Source organism: Stegostoma tigrinum, chromosome 4, assembly GCF_030684315.1.
Source record: "Stegostoma tigrinum isolate sSteTig4 chromosome 4, sSteTig4.hap1, whole genome shotgun sequence".
Lineage (NCBI taxonomy): Eukaryota > Metazoa > Chordata > Chondrichthyes > Orectolobiformes > Stegostomatidae > Stegostoma > Stegostoma tigrinum.
This window is the reverse complement of record NC_081357.1, coordinates 116,345,639-116,369,735: the sequence shown is the minus strand read 5'-3', so window position 1 is coordinate 116,369,735 and position 24,097 is coordinate 116,345,639. Positions and strand designations below refer to the sequence as shown.

General features: G+C 41.7%; 1 protein-coding gene across 1 annotated transcript in view; it reads left to right on the top strand.

The window, feature by feature from the left end:
- LOC125452225 (protein disulfide-isomerase A6-like) overlaps nt 1–21,082 on the top strand; it is a 70,429-nt gene extending 49,347 nt beyond the window's left edge. Inside the window, exons 8-11 of the mRNA XM_059645707.1 lie at nt 8,123–8,260; nt 10,996–11,083; nt 11,186–11,258; nt 20,920–21,082. Of these exons, the coding sequence (XP_059501690.1) occupies nt 8,123–8,260; nt 10,996–11,083; nt 11,186–11,258; nt 20,920–21,082 (462 nt within the window). The remainder of the gene's footprint in view (nt 1–8,122; nt 8,261–10,995; nt 11,084–11,185; nt 11,259–20,919) is intronic.
- Nucleotides 21,083–24,097: the final 3,015 nt, after the last annotated feature.

Here is a 24,097-nt window from a genome sequence, read left to right as displayed (position 1 = left end):
GGAAGAGCACTAAATGATTCACTAGGGTTTTTTTTAACACAGTGTAGATACTGACACATAACGCCTCATGTACGAGCTTTCATTGTTTGATTGAAGGATGAGAAAAGAAGGAAGAGATGTTGAACAGAAACAAACAGCTTTGCAAGTAGAAACCTCTGGATCATTCACTGATGCAAGATTGAAACTATTCCAAACTGGATCTTAAATAGAATGACGCTCCGAGGCAGCTCACAGTGAATTTCGGACCATACCATCATCCTGGATTATAAGGATCCAACTAAAACAAAATGACTGGGTTAGGCGGTTATTGATTTCCCTACCAGATTCAGCCACCTCCTTGAGCAGCCAGGCACTTTTTTGTTCTTAAAAATCAAAAGAACTGTGGATACTGTAAATCAGGAATAAAAACACAAGTTGCTGGAAAAGCTCAGCAGGTCTGGCAGCATCTGCAAAGAAAAAATCAGAATTAATGTTTCAGGTCCGTGACTCTTTTTCATTCTGAAACGTTAACTCTGATTTTTTCTACAGATGCTGCCAGACCTGCCGAGCTTTTCCACTTTCTGTTATTAATTTTCCTTCTGTTCCATCACTTTTTCCACTGACTGTCATTTGAGTGCCTCACCTTTTTCAAAGTTCACTTATTTGGAGGACTATATTGTGAAGAATGCAGTACACCACCATCATGCTGACACCCTTTGAGGAATATACTGTAGGCCCCACCAAAGTGTCTTACCATCCCTTCAGCCTCATTTCAGCCTTAGTTCTAAACAGATGGCTTCAGTTTTAGCGCATCTTTGACTCGATCTCTGGGTCATGTAAAGAGTTGAGGAGACACCTATTCAAAAAGTAACTCTCGTCCCCGAGAATCTAACCTTTAGTTTGGGGAGTAGAATGAAGAGATGTGCTTTCTGGGCAGCTACATGATAAAAGGTTTTAGCAGCTGACAGGAAACTGCACGCAAACATTCAGAAAAATCTTGTCAAATTGTACACTGAGTAAATATTGTGGAAGTGGAAGCCCTTCAAGTTGATGAATCTCATTGACCTCAAAAGCCACATAAAAACAATCAATGATATCTTGCTGTGGGTGCATCCAGCAATAGAGACCGACCCCCTGCTCTTCATGCCCACGAGGCACCATCTGTCTGAAATTTTATATAATGTCCAGCTCTCACAAATAGGACAACAGTGACCTGCAAGATGCAGTAGTGTGCAATCATTGTGAGCGGACACTGAGGTGTGCAGTTTATTTTTAAAAGGAATGAGAACCAAAGAAATTCAAGGCCATGTGATAATGGGAACTGCAGATGCTAGAGAATCCAAGATAACAAAGTGTGGAGCTGGATGAACACAGCAGGCCAAGCAGCATCTCAGGAGCATAAAAGCTGACATTTGGGGCCGAGACCCTTCATCAGAGAGGGGGATGGGGAGAGGGAACTGGAATAAATAGGAAGAGATGGGGAGGCGGAGAGAAGATGGAGAGAAAACAAGATAGGTAGAGAGGAGAGTATAGGTGGGGAGGTAGGGAGGGGATAGGTCAGTCCAGGGAAGATGGACAGGTCAAGGAGGCGGGATGAGGTGGTAGGTAGGAAATGGAGGTGCGGCTTGAGGTGGGAAGAAGGGATGGGTGAGAGGAAGAACAGGTTAGGGAAGCAGAGACAGGCTGGGCTGGTTTTGTGATGCAGTGGGGGAAGGGGAGATTTTGAAGCTGGTGAAGTCCACATTGATACCATTGGGCTGCAGGGTTCCCAAGCGGAATATGAGTTGCTGTTCCTGCAACCTTCGGGTGGCATCATTGTGGCAGTGCAGGAGGCCCATGATGGACATGTCGTCTGAGGAATGGGAGGGGGAGTTGAAATGGTTCACGACTGGGAGGTGCAGTTGTTTGTCGCGAACCGAGGGGAGGTGTTCTGCAAAGCAATCCGCAAGCCTCTGCTTGGTTTCCCCAATGTAGAGGAAGCCACACCGGGTGCAATGGATACAATATACCACATTGGCAGATGTGCAAGTGAATATCTGCTTGATATGGAAGGTCATCTTGGGGCCTGGGATGGGGGTGAGGGAGGAGGTGTCAAGTGTAGGACTTCCTGCAGTTGCAGGGGAAGGTGCCGGGTGTGGTGGGGTTGGAGGGGAGTGTGGAGCAGACAAGGGAGTCACGGAGAGATTGGTCTCTCCGGAAGGCAGACACGAGTGGGGATAGAAAAATAGCTTGGGTGGAGGGGTCGGATTGTAGATGGCGGAAGTGGCGGAGGATGATACGTTGTATCCGGAGGTTGGTGGGGTGGTATGTGAGAACAAGGGGGATCCTCTGGGGGCGGTTGTGGCGGGGGTGGGATGTGAGGGATGTGTTGCGGGATATGCGGGAGACGCGGTCAAGGGCGTTCTCAACCACTGCAGGGGGAAAGTTGCGGTCCTTGAAGGACGTGGACATCTGAGATGTGTGGGAGTGGAATGCCTCATCCTGGGAGCAGATGCGGTGGAGGCAGAGGAATTGGGAATAGGGGATGGAATTTTTGCAGGAGGGTGGGTGGGAGGAGGTGTATTCTAGGTAGCTGTGGGAGTCAGTGGGCTTGAAATGGACATCAGTTTGTAGCTGGTTACCTGAGATGGAGACTGAGAGGTCCAGGAAGGTGAGGGATGTGTTGGAGAGCCTCCAACCTCATTGTTCCCCAACCCCACAGGGCCTGTTTCTATCTCCTTCCCAAAATCCACAAACCTACCTGCCCTGGTCGACCCATTGCCTCAGTCTGTTTCTGCCCCACCGAACTCATCTCCACCTATCTGGACTCCATTTTCTCCCCTTTGGTCCAGGAGCTCCCCACCTACATCCGTGACACCACCCACGCCCTCCACCTCCTCCAGGACTTCCAATTCCCTCCCTCCAACACCTCATTTTCACCATGGACATCCAATCCCTATTCACCTGTATTCCTCATGCAGATGGTCTCAAGGCCCTCCGCTTCATCCTGTCCTGCAGGCCCGACCAATCCCCCTCCACTGATACCCTTATCCGCCTAGCCGAACTCATCCTCACCCTCAACAACTTCTCTTTCGATTCCTCCCACTTCCTACAGACAAAGGGGGTGGCCATGGGCACCCACATGGGCCTAAGCTATGCCTCCCTCTTTGTAGGTCACGTGGAACAATCCCTCTTCCGCACCTACACAGGCCCCAAACTCCACCTCTTCCTCCGTTACATTGATGACTGTATCAGCGCCGCCTCTTGCTCCCCAGAGGAGCTCAAACAGTTCATCCACTTCACCAACACCTTCCACCCCAACCTCAAGTTCACCTGGGCCATCTCCAACACATCCCTCACCTTCCTGGACCTCTCAGTCTCCATCTCAGGTAACCAGCTAGTAACTGATGTCCATTTCAAGCCCACCGACTCTCACAGCTACCTAGAATACACCTCCTCCCACCCACCCTCCTGCAAAAATTCCATCCATTATTCCCAATTCCTCCGCCTCCGCCGCATCTGCTCCCAGGATGAGGCATTCCACTCCCGCACATCCCAGATGTCCACATTCTTCAAGGACCGCAACTTTCCCCCCGCAGTGGTCGAGAATGCTCTTGACCGCGTCTCCCGCAACACATCCCTCACACCCCGCCCCCGCCACAACCGCCCCCAGAGGATCCCCCTTGTTCTCACATACCACCCCACCAACCTCCGGATACAACGTATTATCCTCCAACACTTCCGCCATCTACAATCCGACCCCACCACCCAAGCTATTTTTCCATCCCCACCCTTGTCTGCCTTCTGGAGAGACCACTCTCTCCACGACTCCCTTGTCTGCTCCACACTCCCCTCCAACCCCACCACACCTGGCACCTTCCCCTGTAACTGCAGGAAGTGCTACACTTGCCCCCACACCTCCTCCCTCACCCCCATCCCAAGCCCCAAGATGACCTTCCATAGCAAGCAGATGTTCACCTGCACATCTGCCAATGTGGTATATTGTGTCCATTGCACCCGGTGTGGCTTCCTCTACATTGGGGAAACCAAGCGGAGGCTTGCGGACTGCTTTGCAGAACACCTCCGCTCGGTTTGCAACAAACAACTGCACCTCCCAGTCGCGAACCATTTCAACTCCCCCTCCCATTCCTCAGATGACATGCCCATCATGGGCCTCCTGCAGTGCCACAATGATGTCACCCGAAGGTTGCAGGAACAGCAACTCATATTCCGCTTGGGAACCCTGCAGCCCAATGGTATCAATGTGGACTTCACCAGCTTCAAAATCTCCCCTTCCCCCACTGCATCCCAAAACCAGCCCAGTTCTTCCCCTCCCCCCACTGCATCACAAAACCAGCCCAGCTGATCCCCTCCCCCCACTGCATCCCAAAACCAGCCCAGCCTGTCTCTGCTTCCCTAACCGGTTCTTCCGCTCACCCATCCCTTCCTCCCACCTCAAGCCATGCCTCAATTTCCTACCTACCACCTGATCCCGCCTCCTTGACCTGTCCATCTTCCCTGGACTGACCTATCCCCTCCCTACCTCCTCAACTATACTCTCCTCTCTACCTATCTTGTTTTCACTCCATCTTCGGTCCTCCTCCCCCTCTCTCCCTATTTATTCCAGAACCCTCTCCCCATCCCCCTCTCTGATGAAGGGTCTAGGCCCAAAACGTCAGTGCTTGGCCTGTTGTGTTCATCCAGCTCCATACTTTGTTATCTTAAATTCAAGGCCATAATGACTTTCACAACTATTGGCAGGGCAAGGCATGCATTGCTGCAAGTTGTGAGGTCTTCGATGAAAGGGATGAAATGGACATCTACATCAATAGGCACAGTTTTACATGCCATCGGTTCCCCAGCGTCTCTAGGTAGCTACATTCGTAGGTCCTATGTTGCATGTATGCCCCCATCTCTCTCCTTTGCCCTCCTCATGCCCTGAGCTCTGCCTCTGATCCTGACAATGTTGATCCTCATTGCCACTAGATTCAAGATCAAAAAAAATGCTCCCTTGCAAGCTCCCTTGCACTCAGCAGTACTCCTAACAATGATTGTAAGCCTTGCCCTTTCTCTTCTGTCCCTATGATGCTATGACTCTCTGCCCTGCCTGAGTGTATATAGAACACTCCTTCTGCAACCTGTGCACATGCAAAGGAGCTGCTTGCAATGGATGAATTCCCCTCTCAGACATTTTCCCTTTTATGGGCTCAACTAAGATGGTGCGTTAACTCATCTTTTGCCACCACCATACATCTTGTCTGTACCTGATCCAGTACGCAGCCCTGGTGTTCTCACTAAAACCCCGTCTCCTTACACAAGCTTATAGACAGCTCATTAACAATGTTAATTGTCTTGATCCCAAAATTGGATTGTTTTCCATGGCCCACCTTTCTCTTTCCTAAGGAAGTTCTTTGCTGGCAAAAGCAACAATGGGAAACCAAGCCAGAAGGCAACACTCTGCGACTTCTGCTCCTACCCATATTGGGGCCGAGAAATCCTGCCCCAAGCACAGTCAGATCAAACAGACAATTTAGTTTTCAAATTCTGGTGATACTTTTGGTTGATATTTACAGTTAAAAAGCAATGCTAATGATAATTGGGAATTGCATTGATTTGAAGCATAGAAATATTGAGATAGTATTGACTAGAGTTAGGAGATTTATTGTTGAAGTAATGTGGCCCCACTGGTGAAAGGGTGTAATGTAAAATCATTGGTGAAATAGCTGATTTCAACTGTAAGTATGGCCATAGAAATATATAAGTCCTTGAAAGTGTGTACAGATGTAAGACTTTTAATATATTTGGATATAAATGTGTTGATTACCTATGCAAAAATAATTTGTGTAACTGGTTTGGCTTTTTAATACTCAATCTTCTCTGTAAACACAATGGTCATTATCTGCTAAGATGATAAATGCAAAGCAATTGGATCGATGTGCTTGGCCAGTTTTGTTACTGCTTTGTTTTAATGCAAAGTGATTTAGAATGCATATTAGTGCAAAAATAGTAGCACAACTTGGGGAAACAGCCACTGACTGCAAAACAGTTCAATACACTTGGGCAACACACCAGATCATCATGATGTGTGGTTGAAAGTTTAGTTTATAACTTTGTAACCAGCAATCCTGTAACTTTGAATTAGTTAAGTCTTTTATACAGAACTTTATCAAAATCATTTTGGAAGTTGATGCAACATATAGCACCATAAAGCTTTTCACAGCACATTTAGATTGTCGCTTCCTTGAAAAATGTTGAGGAAGATGATCAGTGTATACTCCCTTTTTGAATCATGCTAACTATAGTTAACAAGATTATTGTTGTACAGAAGATTCTCAATTTCTCCTGATACTTTTGTTTCAGATAAAATGATTGCATTGATTAAGAATAATGTTTCCATATTTGCCTCAGCTAGTTCCCATTGCGAATGCAGATACCATATTTGTCTATTTGCATAGTGCTGGTACCTTTTCAGTCTTGATTTTGTTAATAGTAATTGTCAATACTTCATGAATTTGCTGTCTGTCCTCTATCAGCACCCTGGAATAAATACACACAATGTGTAGAAAATTATGGACAGGACTGCACCACTCATTCTAAGAAAAAAAATCTGAACCCATAACCTAATAAATCAATATAAAACAAATGTGTCAATGTGGAGTTCTGAAACACACAAAAACAGAAAATGCTCTGCAATGTCAAGTTATGAAAAGGGGTCAGGATAATCTATGTTATGACATTAGCTGAAGTGCTAATGACCTAGAATCTCACCCCCATCTTGGGAGGAAGGCCCACCCTCTGAAGTTGCCAATTGATTTGAATGATTAGCAGCTCCAATAGTGGGCAAAATGGCACAACTCAGTAGCAGATGCTATCGGCTGAGGCAGGCCCACAAAGGAGACCTCATGGTTCTGGTGAGTTGGGTCAAACGTTTTTAGGTGGGGAGTGTTTCCCCATCTCAGTGATGGGAATTTGTGGGCTTTGAAGTATAGACAGTCTGGAAGGAAGTTTGGGCAGTATCTTCTTGGGGATGTCTCAGGTGAGCAAAGGTTAGTCTCAGAATATTATACCCTTTTCTTTCTGTTGTTTTAAAAACTTTATTGTGAAAAAGGACCATCCATTCTGCCGAACCACCTTTGTCAACCGCGTTGTGATATGGGCAAGGTTATATGCTGTTCAATCGTTTCCTAATTATTTATTTAAGAGTAATTGACAGGCTAATGATTTTGCTGCATGCCCACCCACCATATAGAAGGAAGTGGGAATTGGCAAGCTACCCACTCTCTTTTACATGCTGCCTACTGAAAATTCACTTGGTGGAGCACCTAATATCCAACACTTTGGGGAACATTTGATATTCTTCTGTTGACGTAACATTTTCTGATTTGTATGAATCTTTCTCTTCTTTTACAATATTTAGTGATCTGCAAAACATTAGTCTTGTCTTGTTCTTCCGATACGTTTTAAGGAATTCTATTTGGACCATTTCCCTACACAAAAACTGACTAAACCATATTTAACCAGAGAGTAATATATTGTTCCAATATTACTCTGACTCACTTTCTTCCAGAACCGCTTAAAAGTTTATGTCATGCATGATTAATTGCCGATTCTGACCCAGCAGCAACCGTATTAACCTCCTTGGCCACCTCTGAGTGTGGTCCTTGAAGGCCTCTTGTCCAAGCTCCACAAGTAAAACCTCCAGCATGATTCATGCCACCCAGAACCTTCTTTCTGCCTGAGTGTTCAACTTTCCATTAATTAAAACACACAAACATCATTAATTGCAGCATGTCTTTAAGAAGGGTAGCTTGCTTTTAAAAAGAACCCTTTGGCTGCCCCACTTATTCCTCTGCCAGAGAATGGAGATAGCCAGCAATGTGAAGAAAGAAGAAGCAACATGGGAGCATCTTGGCAAATGCTACAATCATGCAGGTGAGATGGTTGGACCAATTTTTGCCAGTTGGTGACTTTGGTCAGAATCACGAATCGCAACACCTATATCCAAAGAAATAGATAACATATTTCTAGCCTGCCAAATTTTAAAATTATAAAAGCTGTATTTAGATTTTCTGCATCTTCAAAACGTTTATGATTTGACATTTTATTTGGTGTCAGAGGAAGCATAATTAATTCCAAGCTAATTTAAGATATCATTGCTTCTTAGATTCAACGAGTTCCAACAATTAAGATATTTCAAACATACAATGAAACTGTTGACTATAAAGGTGAAATAACTATGTCCGGCATTATTGCTGAAGGTCTTGATTTGTATGCTAAGATGCCACTATATAAACCATTTGAGGTAAGAACCTAGGCTTAGAAAGAACCATGATATCCCCACTCAAAATAAGTATGATGATTTTTGTGAATGACAAAATATAATGTTATAATTTCCAATAAAAATTTACCATGACTATATCAGGCACTCCTGCTACCATGTAATCGGAAAATTTAAACTGCATAGTGTAAGTAATTTACAGTGGATTCATTTATACATTGGTGATAATGGATAGATGCCCATTGAAAAATATATCCATCAGACATTTTTGGTCAGTTTTTCTACATCCAAAAGGTCATCTGTAGTGTCAACAGAATTTATCATGGTAATTTAGCAAACTAACTCAAATGCTAGATTCCTTCCAGTATTTCAGAAAATCAAAAGTCAAATCAGAGCAATTTAAACATGAAAATTGCTATCTAAGGAAAATAGCAGTTGATGATGTAATAATAACATTCTTATTTTGAAACATAAGCACAAAATTTAAAATAAATCATAGCATTTTACCCCACAAGAAGGCACTTTTAGATTTGGGCTGTAAATTTTTAATTCATATGTAACATGTCAAACTGTTGCTTCTGGTCAATCTAATATACTGGATATGATCAGATACAGGAAATAAACAACATTAGGCTCTCAAAAAATGTTAAGTCACATGGCCGTAAGTAATACTGTACTCTTAGTCTTATACAAAATGATCTGAATTATATTGTTCATGCTTTTTTTGTAAATGTCTGCTTTTAAAAACCATTTAACAAGATAAAAGAAGTATGTTTTTGTATTGTTACTGCCCGTTTAAATTCGTGGGAATTTTCATTGCCATTGGAGATTTTTTTTCCATAATGCTTGGATGCCCTGTCTGTTGTTTGCCTTTTTTAGCATTTCTTACTCATAAAATTTTCCTGACATCCTGTGCTGGATGAACTAAGATTTCCGCAATATAACATTTGGAGAAACTAAAGACATTCAGCCTCCAGCTCATAGATTGTATAAGATATGCAGCGCAGAGATAGGCTACTCTATCCACGCTGGTGTTCATGTTCCATTCAAGCCTCTTTCCATTTTTTTCTCAAATAATTCTGCCAAGGATTTGTGCCACATCCACAAACATTCATTCCCTCCAACATCAGTGTAAGTAGGACCAGTGTGTACCATCTACAACATATACTGCATAATTCTGCAAAGTTGCCTAGACAAAATCTTCCAAACCCTCGACCACTACAATCTAGAATGACAAGGGCAACAGATGCATGGAAATACTATCACCTGAAAATCCTCCTTCAAGCTATGTCACCCTGACTTGGAATTATATTGCCATTCCTTCAGTGTTGCTGGATCAAAATCTTGGAACTTGGATTAAATGTTTGTGGCTGTGGTGCCAATCAAGCAAGCTGCTTTCTGAATGGTGTCAAGCTTCTTGAATATTGTTGGAGCTGCAATCATCCAGGCACTTGGTAAGTATTCTATTAAACACCTGACTTCTGCCTTGAATTTGTGATCAAGCTTTGGCGAGCCAGGAGGTGAGTTACTTGCTGCAGTATTTCTAGCCTTTGATCTGCTCTTGTATTTATATAGTGAGTGTTGTTCAATAAGAGAAAATGGTGCACAATGCCAATCAAATATCAGCCAACAGAGTACGATGTTGTCAATATGAAATGTCTCAGATTCTATGAGTAAAAGGCTGTGAACCCATAGTCAGATACTTTGCATTTGCTGTGGGAAAATGGTGTCAGGAGGAGATTGCCAGAACTAGTTTAATGAGTCAGCATATGCATGTTCACATTGCCCCCATGTCCATATGAATTGCTATGTCTCCTCTCTCAGGAAATACTCACTATGATCATTGAAACTTTCTATTGGTCTGAAGCAAAGTGAATCTTGGATGATATCTTTGTGGTATGTCAAAGTCCAAAATATAATTTCCAGCTGCAGAAATTGCTACTGAAACTGTCCACATTCTTCAGCTGATCCTGGCAAGGCTACTCTTACACTCTTTGGTGTAACTTTGCTTGAATGGCAAAACAAAAAGCTCTGGGCCACTGTTTAACTAAGGTAAATTGGGATTTGGTGAGAGAATTGTAAAACGAAACAAAATGCTAAATGGTTTCAGATCAGTTGGAATTGAATTCAATTTCACTTTTTATTATCCTCCTGTGCCCTTTTACCTGACTAGGGTCTAAAGTTAGGCTTATGATTCCAATTGGAAGAATATATCCACATATCATTCCTTGTGGAGAATTTTTTTTAATGTAATGTCAAAGTTACTTCTGTCTTCTAGTTTTATGACTGCAATCTAGATTCAAGTAGTTTGCGGTTGTATTGTGTTTCCCTGTCTGTATCCTCTCAAATTTATTTTCTGTAGTGAAGAGTGTTTCAGTTTTTTGAGGCCGGCTTCATAATTTCAAAACCTCAGTACTGAATCATTCATGAAATTATTTTGTAAAATTTCCCATCAATATGCTTGAAGGTTAAGAGACCAAAAATTACTAAGCTCAAAGGTTTTACTGTATCTAGAAAAATACTAGAATTATTGTTTCCAAGTTCTTTAAAGTATTAGAATTATTTCCTTCTGAAATCCCCATTAAATGCCTTTTGAAGAGACTGATGTTAAATTTCTGAAATTAGTAAAGAAACAATACACAGAGGTATAGAGTTTCTCTTTTAGACTGTTACATATCCTTTTATTAGGGGAAAAGAAAATCAGCACTAAGGAAATCAGAACCCTTTCAATATAAACTAACATTTTGTTTTGTTTTTAGCAAATGCTCAATGAAGAAGTTTTAAAGACAACTTGTAATCATCAACTATTATGTATTATTGCTGTGCTGCCCCATGTTTCTGACACAGGTATATGATCAAATGAAATGGTATGAAATATGTTATGCATTTTCTATATCATTTTTAAACAAGATTGCATTTAACTTTTTAATTAAATTTTCCTTTTGCCAGGGTCTAGTGGCAGAGCTGATTATCTGACCTTATTGGCAAAAATAGCAAGCAAGTACAAAAAGAAAAAGTGGGGGTGAGTAATTTCCACCAGGAATTTTTAGTTGAGGAGTAGTAGGAGTTTATAGTGAGAAGAGCATTAACACAAATTGTCATGATAATTGTATATTCTGTCCAAGTATCCTAAATATATAGGCTGAATTTTCCCATTTTTTGACAGTGTTATTTTAGGGTCTCCTGACATACTAACTCCGCCACCCAGGCTATTTGTGTACAGCTCACATTGTTTCAAGCAGCATCACCATTCAATGGCTCTTGCCCACACCATCACCTCCAAACCACTAAATATGTCCCCTGTACTTCCTATTCACACTGGGAACATCTCATTAGCTTTCCTGCTCTTGGCACCACCACTAATAGCTCTTCCAGATACTTCCATCTCACTCAATCCCTCCATCTCTTGTTGGAAAAAATATCACACAATAGGGAAAAGATGGCAAAGATATGTGGTTGTCATTCCTCACCCCATGAGGAAACATTTCTTGAAATGGCAGGATAGAACTGTGATTGCTTATGTGATGATGCTGAAACTTTCATTGTCAAGCTAACTCAAGTAAGCTTCATTGTGATGGCTGCGCTGCTGTCCCCCTACCACCAAGATGTTTAAGTGTCAATGCCTATTGCACATTCATTAGCTTCTCTTCAGTTATGTGAGAACCAGCAGCAGCCACACACATCCTCAGTCTCAAAAAAGCCAGCCCATCAGCTCCTCCACCACCACTGAGGAAGAAGCCACGGATACCTCAGAGAATTTGCCAGCAAATCTTTCTCTTGCAGCGTCCACCAGTTCAGAGACTTTCAGCTCAGTCGGTTCACTTTCTAAATGAGATTCAGAAGCACATTCTAGTGAGCACATCACTAGCACCTTTCTGCAGCCGCTTGAGAACAACTGCCCCAGAGTGGTAACGGGGAGACCACGTACCTTTTCTACCAGCAGCAGAAGATGATGTCATGGTGTCAGCTATTAATGAATTTGTCTTCAACAAAGCTACTTCCTGTGTAATTGCCTGTGCATTTGGACAATCAGTAAACTGGATCAAAGGATTAGGGGAGACTACCAACATTATCTATACCATCCTAGCTCCAGTCTGCCTGTGTGTGGCTGTTGTGTGGATATTGAAAGCCAGATCCAGCAGAAAGTTCAGTGGCTTTCAGATATACATGCAGACCTGCACCCCATCTGCTGAGCATGAACAGCAAGACAAGATTGGGATGATGTACCCCAACCTCACTTTAGGTGCCACCCAAGGAGACAGTTGGGTGCCAGCACCTATCCAGACAGAGGAGAAACCATACATAGTCACCCCTCAACCCCCACATACACATACACACAGCCCCACCCCATCCTGCACCACCAAAAATTCTTATCTCAGGGCAGCATCCAGGCTCCTGTGCCCAGACTTGTCCTCTTCACCTTCTTTTCCTTTTTCCTTTTCTCTCCTTTTCTCAGTTTTATTTACTTTTTGCCTAAACTTACCTGATAAAGCGAGGTCTTCAGTAGGAAGGTGGCTTTGGTGGGTTCTAGAGCGGCAGCATTGTCTACGGAGACAGCGTGGCTGCAGTTGAAACCTGGTGCGGGACACACACTTCTGCATGGAGTCGACCTCTGGAGGTGGCAATAATGTGGGCTGGTGTAGCCCAAAGCAGGACTCTAGTGGCAGTATGGCATGGGCTGGTGAAGCCTGGAGCGGAGACTCTGGTAACACCATGACATGGGCTGGTGAAACCTAGACCAGATTGTAGCAGCAGAGAAGGAAATATCAGACTCTCTTTAAGTTATCATTTTCTTAAATTTTATTTTAAGTTCATGTGAATGGCACATTTGCATGGCAAAGGTACACACTTTTCACTATTTCATGTAGAATGCATGTGACAATAAATTATGTAATTCAATTCAACTCCATCTCCATCTTGCCTGTAACCTCCAACCCTGTGGAAGGTGCAGCGAAGGAGGCAATTCGGGCAGGACACTCTAAACATGTCTGAGTCCGTTAGACACAAATGGGGCCATCTGTCCAAATCTATCAGGTCAAAAATTAACACTACAAATCAAGCTGTTTCCTCACCACAGTGGACCTTGGGACTGCACCTAGACATAACCTGAGGGCAAGGAAATTTTTTAAAAATGAGTGCACATGATTGGCACAGTGATAATTCCTTTCAATGTGTCTGATCAACTATCATTTTAGCTGTAGAACCTGGCTAGGTAGCTATCATGTCAAAGTTAAACGTCACTTCATGCATCCAAAGGAGGATAAAAGTTATAGTGGCCAGGCATTACTTACCACTGAAAAGCATCCTGAATTGCAACGTGTTTTGACCATGCTGCATCTTCTATGTTCATGAGTGCAGCCAAGATTTAACACTGTGAAGAAGAGATCAGAGGCCAAAGTTAATGGCAGCAGTCTGTAATATATCCTTACCTCCATGTTTATGGCCACAGTGTTGAGTGACTACATCATCGTTCATGAGTACACAGTTCTCTGAGAGCAAAGATTCACTTTGCCCATGTGTACGCTCATTTAAGGATGGGTTATATCCAATGCTTTATTGATATCCAAAATCCACCTCGTAGAATGTTTTTCTTATGGGAAAAGATGCTATTTACTTTAGAAATTGATGTGAAGTATACTTAAGCAGTACATAGTCATTCAGCAGAGTATGCCGAATGACATATGGCTGAAGTTGGACAACGATTGGACGGTCAATAAAATCTGAATCAGAATAACTCTGAAACTACTCTTGGCCATAGGAAACTAGATAAATGACTATGAATGAACCATCAGAAATTAACTTTCCTTAGCATCATACAGAGTTTCAACCTTACCTGAATGAGTGCTCCTCTTTGCGTAACGTCCATCAGAACATGCAACATTCTCATTCTTTGACATGTGAGCAGCAGATGGTATAAAGCAATTCAGGCAATTATTACATGACAAGAAAGGAAGGAAAGCAAAGAAGCTGTATTTACTTTTTCCACTAAACTTTGCATTTGCAACAAAAACAATCTAAATTATCTGAAAGATGTCTACATCTAATTCATTTCTTTTGAAAGCGGGTATAAATGCCTAGCTTGTCATACCTGATGTTGCATCATTTTACCATGAAACTGGGGACTGCAAAAACAATGAGAAAACTGACCATGGCACCTTGATACAGGGAGTCATTCGAGTGGGTAGAGTTAAGAAATAAGACGGGGAAGAAGACATGTGTTTGTAGGGAAGATGATGGCTGAGTGGTATTATCACTGGGCTACTAATCCAGGGATTTAGGTTTGAATCCTACCATGGCAGAATTTGAATTCAATTTTTTAAAATTAAGATTCTAAAGGAAACTGCCATCCTAAGCTGGTTTTGGCCTACATGTGACTCTAGACCTACAGCAACTTGGTTGATCCTTAACTACACTCTGGACAATTTGGGCTGAGCTCATCCCATGAAAGATGCTTTAAGTTATTTATTTGTAGGCTCCTAATAGTAGTTACATGGTAGAACAGGGAATAAATCAAGGTATAATGAGTGTATATAACTAAAAGCAATATATTAATTGTGGCTAACTTTAATCTTCATGTAGATTAGGTAGTCAGATTGGCAGAGGTAGCCATGAGAAAGATTCATAGAAATGTATTTGGGGCAATTTCTTAGAACAATATAATGTGATCTGACCAGGCTATTTTTAGATCTGTGCTGTTTAATGCAGCAGATTTAATAAATTATGTCAAGTAAAGGATAGCGGCTAGGTCTCTGGCACTGAGCCTGGCTCTGTGGCTCAGAAGGGAATGGGGGAGAATAGGAGAACAATAGTGATAGGAGATTCAATGGTTGGGGGAACAGACAGGAGATTCTGTGGCCACGAATGAGACTCCCAGATGGGATATTGCCTCCCGGCTGCCAGGGTCAGGGATGTCTCGGATGAAGTCTACAGGATTCTTAAGGGTGAGGGTGAGCGTCCAGAAGTCATGGTACACATCGGTACCAGTGAATATAGGGAGTTAGGTTGGAAGCTCAAAGGCAGGACGAGCAAAACAGTAATCTCACAATTACTACCGGTGTCACGGGCTAGTGAGGCTGGGAATAGAGAGCAAGTGCAGCTGAACACGTGGCTACAGAGCTGATGTAGGAGGGGAGACTTCAGATCTGTAGATCATTGGGATACCTTCAGGGAAAGGTAGGACCTGTACAAGAAAGACAGGTGCCTGAGCTGGAAGGGCACCAATATCCTGGGCTGGAAGTTTGCAAGAGCTCTTCAGGAGGGTTTAAACTAGTTTGGCAGGGGGATGGTAACCCAAGCTATGAATCAGAGGATGGGGGAAGCTGGTATACGAGCAGATACAGCATGCAGAGAGTCTGTGAGGAAGGATAGAAAGTTGGTAGGGAAAAGTGGCAGTCAGTGTGACAGGTTGGAGTATGCCTATCTTAATGCAATAAGTGCCAGGAATAAGGGTAGTGAACTTGGAGCATGGATCAGTACTTGGAGCTACGATATTGTGACCATTACGGAGACTTGGATATCACAGGGGCAAGAATGGTTGTTGGATGTTCTGGGGTTGACATGTTTCAAAAGAAATAGGGAAAATGGTAAAAGAGGTGGGGGAGTGGCATTGCTTATCAGGGATAGTATCACAGCTGCAGGAAGGGTCTAGGAGGGTTTGTCTACTAAGTCAGTATGGGTGGAAGTCAGAAACAGGAAAGGAACAGTCACTTTATTGGGAATTTTCTATAGACCCCCCAGTAGCAACAGAGACACTGAGGAACGGATTGGGAGGCAGATTTTGGAAAGGTGCAAAAGTAAAAGTGTCGTTGTCATGAGTGACTTCAAGTTCTCTAATATAGACAGGAAACTCCGAAGTGCAAATAATTTGGATTGAACAGATTTTGTCAGGTGTGTCCACGAAGGATTCCTGACTCAATATATAGATGGGCCAACTAAATGGGAGGCCAAATTGGATATGGTGCTTGGCAACGAACCAGGCCAGGTGTCAGATCTCTTGGTGGGAGACCATTTTGATAACAGTGTTCACAACTCACTGACCTTTACTATAGTCATGGAGAGGGATCGGAGCAGACGGTATGGAAAAATATTTAATTGGGGAAGGGGAAGTTACAATGCTATTAGGCAGGAACTGTGGAGCATAAATTGGGAATAGATGTCCCAAGGGAAATGCATGACAGAAATGTGGAGGTTGTTTAGGGAGCACTTGCTGCGAGCGCTAGATGAGTTTGTCCCACTGAAGCAAGGAACGAATGGTAAGGTGCAGGAACCTTGGATGACAAGGCATATGGAACATCTAGTCGGCTGTACTGTTCTATGTTCTAAAGGATCCCCTTGGAAACCATGGTAGAACTTAGCATTTAGTTTGAGAGGAATAAACTTGGGTCAGCGACAACTCTTTCTTAAGCTCAGTAGTGTAATGAGACCACAAAACCATAAGAAGTAGGAACAGGATGAGGTTATTCAGCCCTTCAAGCCTGCTCTGCCATTCAATAGGATCATGGCAAATCCTATATTCCTCACGTCCACTTTCCTGTCTTTTCCCCGTAACCCTTGATTCCCTTACTGTTCAAGCATCTACCTATATATCTGCCTACCTATCTATCTATTTATCTATCTATCTCAGCCTTAAATATACACAAGGAATCTGCCTGCCACACCCCACCCCTACCCCCAGGAGTTCCAAAGACACACATCAAATTTGATAGTGTCAGTTTGAAAGAGAAACATACGATGTGGCAAAGATTAGTGATAAACCAGAGTCTTTGAATCATATCCCATGGTGTTGGAGGAAGTTTATTAGCATGGATAGAGGATTGGCTAACTAATTGAAGATAGAGAGTTGGGATAAAGGGGGTGCATTTTCAGGATGGCAACCTGAGACTAGTGGAGTGCCAGTACAATCAGTGGTGGGGCCACAATTATTTACAATATATATGACTTGGACAAACAAAGTGAATGTACTTTTGCCAAGCTATGTGGGGTTGACACAAAAATAGATGGGAAGGCAAGTGGTCAGGGCAACACAAAGAGTCTGCAGAGGGATTTGGGTTAAGCGAGTGGGCAAAAACTTGGCGAGTAGCATATAACGTGGGAAAATGTGAGATTTCGCACTCTGATAGGAACGTAGAAGTATTGAATATTATCTCAATAGAGATAAATTGCAGAAAGCTGCAACATAGAGGAAGTTGATAATCCTGTGCTTGAATTATAAAAGCTAGTATCTGATTTTAGCAGGTAATAGGGAAGGCAAATGGAATGTTGGCCTTTATTTTGAAGGGAATGGAATATAAAAGAAGGGAGGTTTTGCTAAAACTATACAAGGCACAATAGCTGATTACCGTGAACAGTTTTGGGCCCCTTATCTAAGGAAAGATATACTGGCATTGGAAGCAGTCCAGAGAAGGTTCATAAGGTTCTTGACCAGATTTGTAGCTAGGGTTGTGGATGCTGTGGCTGGTTCACTTGCCGAGCTGGTTTACTAGTTCGCAGACGTTTTGTTACCCTGCTGGGTAGTGCACTGATGATATTACCCAGCAGGGTAATGAAACACCTGTGAACTAACGGACCAGCTCAGTGAGCAAACCAACCACAGTGAAGTTCATGAGATTGATTCTGGGACTGTCATGAGGAGAGGTTGGATAGATTGGTCCTGTATGCATTGGAATATAAAAGCATGGGAGGCAATATTATTGAAATATACAGGATTCTTGGGAGACTAAAAGGTGAGATATGAACAGGTTGTTTCCCTTTATGAGAGAGTATAATAACAGAGGGCTTAAGCTCAAAATAAGGGATCAAACATTTAAAACAGAAATGAAGAGGAATTTCATCTTTCAGAGAATAGTGACTGCTTGGATTTTTTTTTACCAAGGAGGGCTGTTGAGGCTGTGTTGGAAAGTATATTCAAGGCTGCAATCGACCAAGTTTTAATCAATAAACAAATTGAGAGTGTAGAGAAGAGGCAGGAAAGTGGAGTTGAAGATTATCTAATTAATAATGATCTCATTGAATGATGGAGCAGACTCGATGGACTGAATGGCCTTCTTCTTTTCCTATGTTTTAATCTCTTGGTGTAACACCAATTCATCCAGCCTAATAGGTTCGCAGTTAGATTTACATGCCAGGCTAGTTGATCTCAACAGTAGGACTGCTGCAATTTCCATTTAATATCTGAGCTGAGGAGTAGAAAAGTGATCCAGTATTCCACTGCAGATTTCTGTCTACAACAACAATATTATACAATCATATAGTGTAGCACTCAAATAGACAGTATCAAGCAACATTTGATATGAAGGCACATAATTATTAAGTAATAAGATGAAAACTTCTGTCAAAATGGTAGGGTTCAAGAAAAGGAGGATAGAGGTAGAATGCCTGAGATATTTAGGGATGAAATTCTAGAGCTTGGGACATTGGTGACAGAGTGTTCAGCTGCCAATGATGGCGCAATTAACTTTTGGACTGTGCACGCTAGCATTTAATAAAATAGGATTTAGCTTCACCAAAATCTCCTTGGTAAATAAATCTTGCATTCACAGTCAAGGTTCATGTAGAATGGCCAGTTTAGAGTGGTGCCAGAAGATATTCCTTCTTTTGTACTTAAAAACATTAGAATTTATAGTAGAAAAAAGTTACTTTGTTATCCATTTGAAAGTAAACTATTGCTTATCTAACAGTCTTTCTACTTAGAGACCCTTTTCAGAAATTTTAATCAGAATATGGTTTGTTTTACAAATCAGCATAAATTTTATTGATACAAACCAAAAGAGAATGGTGCAAAGAGAAAGATCCAATGGCTCATTAATCTAACGCTTGGCAAATAAGTATCTTGACTCTGAATTCATCTCTCCCACTCGTCGCCATTTAATCCCCTAAGGAATCCAAAACAAAACAGATTAAATGACATTAATGTAAATTTAAATGAGAAAGGTCTAAGGAAATTTCACTTCCACCTGCTAAAAGTGATCAAAATACAGCTTAAAGTTCGAATCCCACCGTGGTAGATGGTGGATCTGAATTCGATTTTTAAGAAAATCTGGAATTAAGAGTTCAATGATTCTTTATCATCCATTGTCAACGATCATAAAAGCCCATCTGATTTACTGATGTCCTTTAGGGAAGGAAACATCCTTACCTGGTGTGGCCTACACATGACTCTAGACCTACAGTAATGTGTTTGACTCGTAACTGTCCTCTGGGCAACAAGGAATGGGCAATAAATGCTGGCCTAGCCAGTGATGCCCTCATCCCGTGAGTGAATAAAAAAAACTAAAGAATACCTCATCCAACATTTTGTTAACTTGTTAAGCACAACTACTGGCCACCTTCTGGAACTAGAACACCTCTTTCTTTGAAAGTTCACAGTGAATTCACAATAGTCCACTGCCTTTTCTCAAGATCATTAATTACCTCTTCCAGAGATAATGTTTTAATTTATGTTTGTTATATTATTTATTTGTAGCCAATAGTTATAAAAGTTAATATATTTCAATGAAATTTGACAAATATTATGTTTCTTGGAAGAACATATTAGTCCTTAGTAAAGATTGTGTAGATTCTACAGTTTTTTTGAAGGATCCATTAATGTTGGGAGATAGGCAGATTGACTTCTTTTCGAATGTTGTGGGTTGTGTTATTTGGATATTGTTGACTTTTAGAATATTGTGGATTGTCTCAGCTATTCTAGTGGAATTTGTCACAGCTGTCAAAATATGACTAGAGTTTTTAAGGGAGATTGTTGGATCTGGATTGGCCTGAAACCTCCCTTAGCGCAATGTAACTTCTTCAGAAAATAAAAATATTTAGCTCTGTACTTACAGAATATCAACTAGGCAGCAAAAACTGCATATTTGTAGCAATGTTGAGTTAACACAGATGTGTGCACTCCACTGAGTGCTCTCTATACTTGTTTAGATTGTGAAATTCAAAGGTCTTAATATTAACCCTTGCTGGAGACCACTAATCCACATTGAATAGCTACCATTAATTAAAACCCTCTGCCTGTGAGAATATAACTAATTACTCATCAAATCCCATAAAGACACAATTTCATATAATAATCCATTATATGGCATTTTGTTTGTAGCTCTTTAAAAAGTCCAAATGTATATTTTATATCAATTAAACTAGTATCAGGATGGTAAGAAACAAAGCAGAAATTGCTGGAAAAGCTCTGCAGGTCTGGTGGCATCAATGAAGACAAAGTGACCCTTTCTCAGAACCAGGATGGTGCAACATGGCTTTGTTTTCCACGAACAATACTACAAGTCTCTAATAAACCCGTCACTGCCAAAGTTGGTTATTCAGTATCATCACGATTCATTCAAACAAATTTCTGACATAACCCAACTGGCCTATAAATGCCAAAATTCTGACCTGTTACTCTTTAAACTTCAGTAGAAAATCAGTCTTCTTTCAGATTGTAGGAACAATTCTGAAGCCCAAATTATAGGTAAAAGCAAGGAACTCATAGTACTACTCCTAATTCTGTAAGTAACTTTGAATGAATGAATATCTTTTGGAGATCAGATTTTTAATTTCTATAACCCCTTTTAACCTTCAACTGAAATGCTTGTGTCCAGCTACCTAGATATTTAGTATGCGTGATAATATGTAATTGGGAAAGAAAAATGGTTTTCATGTTGAATGACATGGTATAACAAAAATGCTTTCATCCATTTTAGCTGGCTATGGATAGAATCTGGTGAACAGACGAGACTAGAAAATGCTTTGGGTATTGGTGGCCTGATGTACCCTACTATAATAGCCATTGATTCAAGGAGAAAAAAGAAGGTACTCTTGAGGGGTTCATTCAGTGAACTTGGAATAGCTGAATTTTTTAGGTAAAAATCTGAACTTTTATTATATATATATTTGTATTTTTTAGATTGGTCTAATCAGAAATTGTGTTCAGTGTTGGGCTTCCTGCTGTTTCCTACTAAAAGAACTTTGCTAGTTCTTAGAAAAGAATGCAGAAGTGCATATATACTTCAGAGATTGAGATAATCTGCAATAAACATTTCAAAATATTAGAGAAGTGTCATCAATGGCATCTTCATAAGAACCTTCCAAATGCAGTAGCACTGAAGGCACACCAACAGCAGCATAATTTACCAGCCAACTCACAAAGTGTCAAGGCACTAATTATTCAAAAGCAATTCCATTGGGTGGGGCAGGATATATGGGAGGACCAGTTAATATTCCTTCAACCAGCCTCCCAAAGTAATGAGCGTACATATAAATTAGGAGCAAGAGTAAGCTTGAACTCACTGTAACCTGAATAAGATCTGATTATGCAACATTCCATCTGTCCCACTAACCTTTCATCTCCTTGCTTATCAAGAAAACCCAGCTAATGTTGTGTAGCTAAATTTATAAAATAAAGAACTATGGATGCTGGAAATCTGAAAGATAAACAGAAATTGATGGAGGAACACAGCAGGCCTGGCAGCATCTGTGAAGAGAAAGCAGGATTAATGTTCCAAGTCCCTCGACACTCTTTTTGAGAGTGGATAGTAGCCAAGAAAAGTAAATGTACTGAAAATGGTTGGCGAAGTGAGCAGATAGAGAGAGAGAGAATGACAGTAGGGTAGACGGAGGGATTGATGAGAGTATGCCAGGGAGAAATAAAAGCTCATAATGGGGCCCGTAAGTACTCTAAAATGGTGTGCTGAAAGCAGCCTGTGTTATTTGAGGGTCTTGGGTGTAGGACTGCGTAAAAGGCTATGGAAGAAGGAGTACAGGTTCTAAATTTATTGATCTCAATATTTTGAGCCCTGAAGACTAAATGATCCCCAAATGAAAAATGAAGTGCTGCACTTCCAGTTTGCATTGAACTTTGCAGTAAGCCTGAAACAAAGATGTTGGCCAAGGGAAATGGTGGCATGTTGAAGTGGCATTTTTGCAGACAGAATGTAACTGTCTGCAAAGCAGAAATCGAGTCTGAGTTTCATCTCCCCAATGCCCTGTGGATGTAGGTTGAATCCTGCCATGTGCAATAGTGGAATTTAAATTGAATAAAAACCTGGAATTAAGAATATAATGATAACTATATAATCACTGCTAATTATTAGGCAATGCGTCTGTTCAGTAATGTCTTTAAGTGAAGGAAATTTGACATCCTTACCTGGTCTGGGCACATGTGACTCAACACCCACAGCAGTCCGGTTTACTCTTAACTCTCCTCTGAAATGGGCTAGCAAACCATTCAGCTGGAATAATTGTTACAGAAGGTTCTAAATCAGATTAGAAAGAATGACTTTACCATGACAAGTCTATCAGATGGTGATGTTTAAGCAACCTTGAAAAGTCCAAATACTGATTGCTGGTAATGAATTTTTGTCAATCATGCTCCAGAGCTCATTAGAATTTCCATTGAGCGTGATGGGATATCATGTTGCGGCTGTACAGGATATTTGCGATGCCACTTTTGGGATACTGTGTACAGTTCTGGTTGCCCTGCTCTAGGAAGGATATTAATACATTGAAAAGGATGCAAAAAAAATGGCAAGGATTTTACTGGAACTGGAGGGTCTGATTTATCAGGAGAGACTGGATAGACTGGGACTTATTCCCTTGAGCACAGGAGGTTGAGGCGTGAGTTTATATAGTTATACAACATCATTAGAGGCATGGATAGGGTGAATAGCAAAGGTCTTTCAACTTGGATAGAGCAGTACAAAACTAGAGGGCATAATTTTAAGGTGAACGGGGAAAGGTTTAAAAGGGGCCTGAAGGGCAGCTTTTTCACACAGGAAGTGCTCTGTATATGGAATGAACTTCCAGAGAAAGTGGTAGATGCAGGTACAGTTACAACATTTAAAAGACATTTGGACAGGTACATGAATAGGAAAGATTTAGAGGGATATACGCCAAATGCAAGTAAATGGGATTAGTTTAGTTTAGGTGACCTGGTTGGCATGGATGAGTTAGACCAAAAGATCTGTTTCTGCGCTGTATGACCTTATTTCACACGAATGATCCCTGGAATGGTAGGTTTAACGTATGACGAACGGCTAAGGATCCTGGGATTGTACTCATTAGAGTTTAGAAGGTTAGAAACTTACAGGATAATGTAAGGTTTAGAAGGGGTGGGCACTAGGAAGTTGTTTCCTTCAGGCGGGGAGACTAGGACCTGTGGGCACAGCCTTAAAATTAGAGGGAGTAAATTTAAAACTGAAATGAGACGACATTTCTTCAGCCAGAGAGTGGTGGGCTTGTGGAATTCATTGCCACGGAGAGCCATGAAGGCCGGGACGTTGGATGCCTTCAAGGCAGAGATCGACAAATTCTTGATCTCAGAAGGAATCAAGGGCTACGGGGAGAGTGCAGGGAAGTGGAGTTGAAATGCCCATCAGCCATGATTTAAATGGCGGAGTGGACTTGATGGGCCGAATGGCCTTACTTCCACTCCTATGTCTTATGGTCTTATGGTCTTATAATTCTGTAACTCTATAATTGCTATGAAGTCTCAAAAAAGAAATGAAACTGGATGAACCACTTAGCATCAACCAAGGTACCAGAAATAAAAAATGATAAACAGCCCTCTTCACCCTGCAATGTGCATCTAACTAAAATTTGAAGTGAGTGCCAAAACTGGGAGCGTTGTCTCACAGACTGACATATTCATACTCACCCAGTCATATCTTACAGGCAATGCCCCAGACACTACCAACATCATGATAACAAAGTGTAGAGCTGGATGAACACAGCAGGCCAAGCAGCATCTTAGGAGCAGAAAAGCTGATGTTTTGGGCCTAGACCCTTCATCAGAAATGGGGGAGGGGGTTCTGAAATAAACAGGGAAAGAGGGGGAGGCGGATCGAAAATGGATAGAGGAGAAGATAGGTGGAGAGGAGACAG